At 69.6% G+C, this 3,342-nt stretch overlaps 1 protein-coding gene across 1 annotated transcript; it reads right to left on the reverse strand.

Annotated features, from left to right (window-relative positions):
* Positions 1-1,000: 1,000 nt before the first annotated feature.
* On the reverse strand, positions 1,001-1,762 carry LOC311204629 (metallo-beta-lactamase domain-containing protein 1-like; the record flags this gene model as incomplete). Its single annotated transcript, XM_084281030.1, has 1 exon — positions 1,001-1,762. The coding sequence occupies exon 1, from the start codon at positions 1,706-1,708 to the stop codon at positions 1,001-1,003; it is 708 nt and encodes a 235-aa protein (XP_084137156.1). The 5' UTR covers positions 1,709-1,762.
* Between the last annotated feature and the right edge of the window lie 1,580 nt (positions 1,763-3,342).

The raw sequence follows: 3,342 nt of genomic DNA on the forward strand, positions 1-3,342 counted from the left end.
GCCCACAGTCCCTCCCAGTATCCCCCCCTTGTCCCTCCCAGTAAGCCCCCAGTAAGTCCCAGTGCCCCCAGTCATGCCCCAGTGTCCCCCCAGTTCCCTCCCAGTAAGTCCCAGTGCCCCCAGTAACGTCCCAGTGACCCCCTTAATAACATCCCAGTAAGCGGGACCTGCTGAGCGCGCCCCTGAGACTTTATTGGGCACAGGTGACGTCACCACCCCATGACGTCACCATCCCATGACATCATCACCCCACGACATCACCATCCCATGACGTCACCACCCCATGACGTCATCACCCCGTGAGGTCACCACCCCTTGACGTCACCATCCCATAACATCACCACCCCATGACGTCACCCCATGACATCATCACTCCATGATGTCACCACCTCACGATGTCACCACCCCATGACATCACCACCCCATGACGTCACCACCCCATGACGTCACCACCCCACGACGTCGTCACCCCATGACGTCACCACCCCATGACGTCACCACCCCATGACGTCACCACCCCATGACATCATCACCCCACGACGTCACCACCCCATGACGTCACCACCCCACGACGTCGCCCCATGACGTCACCACCCCATGACGTCACTGCCCTCCGCAGTGACGTCGCCGCCCCCCGCAGTGACGTCACCACCCCACGACGTCACCACCCCCTGCAGTGACATCACCACCCCGTGACGTCACCACCCCCCGCAGTGACGTCACCACCCCCCGCAGTGACGTCACCGCCCCACGACATCACCACCCCATGACGTCATCACCCCATGACATCACCACCCCCCGCAGTGACGTCACCACCCCCTGCAGTGACGTCACCACCCCATGACGTCACCACCCCCCACAGTGACGTCACCACCCCCCGCCGTGACGTCACCATCCCCGCAGTGACGTCACCCCCCGCCGTGACGTCGCCACCCCCCGCAGTGACGTCACCACCCCCCGCAGTGACGTCACCACCCCATGACGTCACCACCCCATGACGTCACCACCCCGTGACGTCACCACCCCCCGCAGTGACGTCACCGCCGCCCCCGCCGTCCCCGTCCCGCAGCACCCGGAAGGGCGCCCCGTGCCCCGGCACGATGACGTCAGCCACCTGCAGCGCCCAGCGGCGGCTGCGCTCCTGCGCCGTGACGTCACCGCTCCACTCCCGCCACCTCCCCTCGTCCTCCTCCCCCTCGAACAGGTCGCCGGCCACCAACACCGTCCCCAGCGCCGTCCCCCGCACCACCACGCTGACGTCATCGCGCGTGTGGCCCGGCGTGGCCACCACCTCCACGCCGCCGGGGAGCAGGACGTATGGCGGCGACGATGACGTCAGCCGCCGGCGCAGGAAGTGCCCCTGCCCCCGCCACCCTTCCCCCCCCAGCCACGTCAGCGCCGCCCCCGCGAACAGGCCGAGGTTGCCCGCGTGGTCCGCGTGGCCGTGGGTGCACACCACGTGCGTGACGTCAGCGGGGGACACCCCCCGCTCCCCCAGCCGCCGCACCAGGTCCTGCCCCCCCCAGGGCCCCCCCGTGTCCACCAGGAGGGTGACGGGGCCCCCCCGGACCAGGGTGACGGTGCCGTCGGCGCTCACCCCCCCGTCGGGCCGCGGGTGACAGTGACCCACCCGCAGCACCCACAGCGAGCAGGGGGCACCCGCCACCTCCCGCAGCCCCAGGGGGGCCGTGCGCACCCCGCCAGCCATTGGGGGGGGGGGGCAGAAGGGGGGTTTGGGGGTCTGAAGGGGGTTCGGGGGGAGTTTGGGGGGATCTGAAGGGGGTTTGGGGGGTTTGGAGGGGGTTTGGAGGGATCAGAAAGGGGGTTTGGGGGGAGTTTGAGGGGTTCAGAAGGGGGTTTGGGGGGGTTTGGGGGGTTCAGAAGGGGGTTTGGGGGGAGTTTGGGGGGTCTGAAGGGCGTTAGGGGGTCAGAAGTGGGTTTGGGGGGAGTTTGGGGGGCTCTGAAGGGGATTTGGGGGGAGTTTGGGGGGGCAGAAGGGGGTTTGGGGGGAGTTTGGGGGGATCTGAAGAGGGTTTGGGGGGTCTGAAGGGGGTTTGGGGGGAGTTTGGAGGGATCTGAAGGGGGTTTGGGGGGTCTGAAGGGGGTTTGGGGGGAGTTTGGGGGGTTCAGAAGGGGGTTTGGAGGGTTTGGAGAGGTCAGATGGGGGGTTTGGGGGGTTGGAGGGAGTTTGGGGGGGATCTGAAGGGGGTTTGGGGGGTTTGGAGGGGTTTGGGGGGTCTGAAGGGGGTTTGGGGGGCTCAGAAGGGGGTTTGGGGGGTCTGAAGGGGGTTTGGGAGGTTTGGAGGGGGTTTGGGGGGGTCAGATGGGGGGTTTGGGGGGGTTGGAGGGAGTTTGGGGGGATCAGAAGGGGAGTTGGAAGGAGTTTGGGGGGTTCAGAAGGGGGTTTGGGGGGAGTTTGGGGGGGTCAGGTGGGGGTTTTGGGGGGGCTGGGGGCAGTTTGGGGGCCCAAGAGATGGGTCTGGGGGTTTTGGGGGGGTCTGGGGGGTGTCAGGGGTCACGTGCTGGGGGCGGCCGGATCCCAGCGCGAGGCGGCGACCTGGGGGAGGAAGAGGGGGAGGGGTCGGGGGGGGGAGGGGCCCGGCGCTGCCCTGAGCCCCCAGTGCCCCCCCCAGGCCCTCCCAGTCCCTCCCAGTGCCCCCCCGTCCCTTCCCCCCCTCCCCAGTCCCTCCCAGTTCCTCCCAGTCCCTCCCAGTGCCCCCCCAGTTCCTCCCAGTCCCTCCCAGTGCCCCCCCCAGCCCCTCCCAGTGGTCCCTCCACCCCTCCCAGTGCCCCCCCCAGTCCCTCCCAGTATCCTCCCCCCAGTCCCTCCCAGTGCCCCCCCAGCCCCTCCCAGTATCCCCTCCCCAGTCCCTCCCAGTGTCCCCCCCCAGTCCCTCCCAGTATCCCCTCCCCAGTCCCTCCCAGTGCCCCCCAGCCCCTCCCAGTATCCCCCCTAGTCGCTCCCACTGCCCCCCCAGCCCCTCCCAGTGCCCCCAGCCCCTCCCAGTGCCCCCCCAGCCCCTCCCCCTGCCCCCCCAGCCCCTCCCAGTATCCCCCCCAGTCCGTTCCAGTTCCCCCCCCAGCCCCTCCCCCCCCCACCTCGTGTCCCGCCGCTCCCGCGCGCTCCTCCCCCCCTCCCCCCCGTCCTCGCGCACGCGCACGCGCAGCGGCCCCGCCCCCCCCGCCGCAGGTCCTGGCAGGGCGATAGTGACCGTCCCACCCCCCACCCCTCCCCCACCGCTCCCGCCGCGCGCCCTGTCGCGATAACCCCCCTATCGCGATACACCCCCTATCGCGATACGCCCGCGGTGGCGATTCCTCCCCCTCCCCACCGAAAAACCC

The sequence above is a fragment of the Gallinula chloropus genome (assembly GCF_964237585.1).
Source record: "Gallinula chloropus genome assembly, contig: HAP1_SCAFFOLD_230, whole genome shotgun sequence".
NCBI lineage: Eukaryota > Metazoa > Chordata > Aves > Gruiformes > Rallidae > Gallinula > Gallinula chloropus.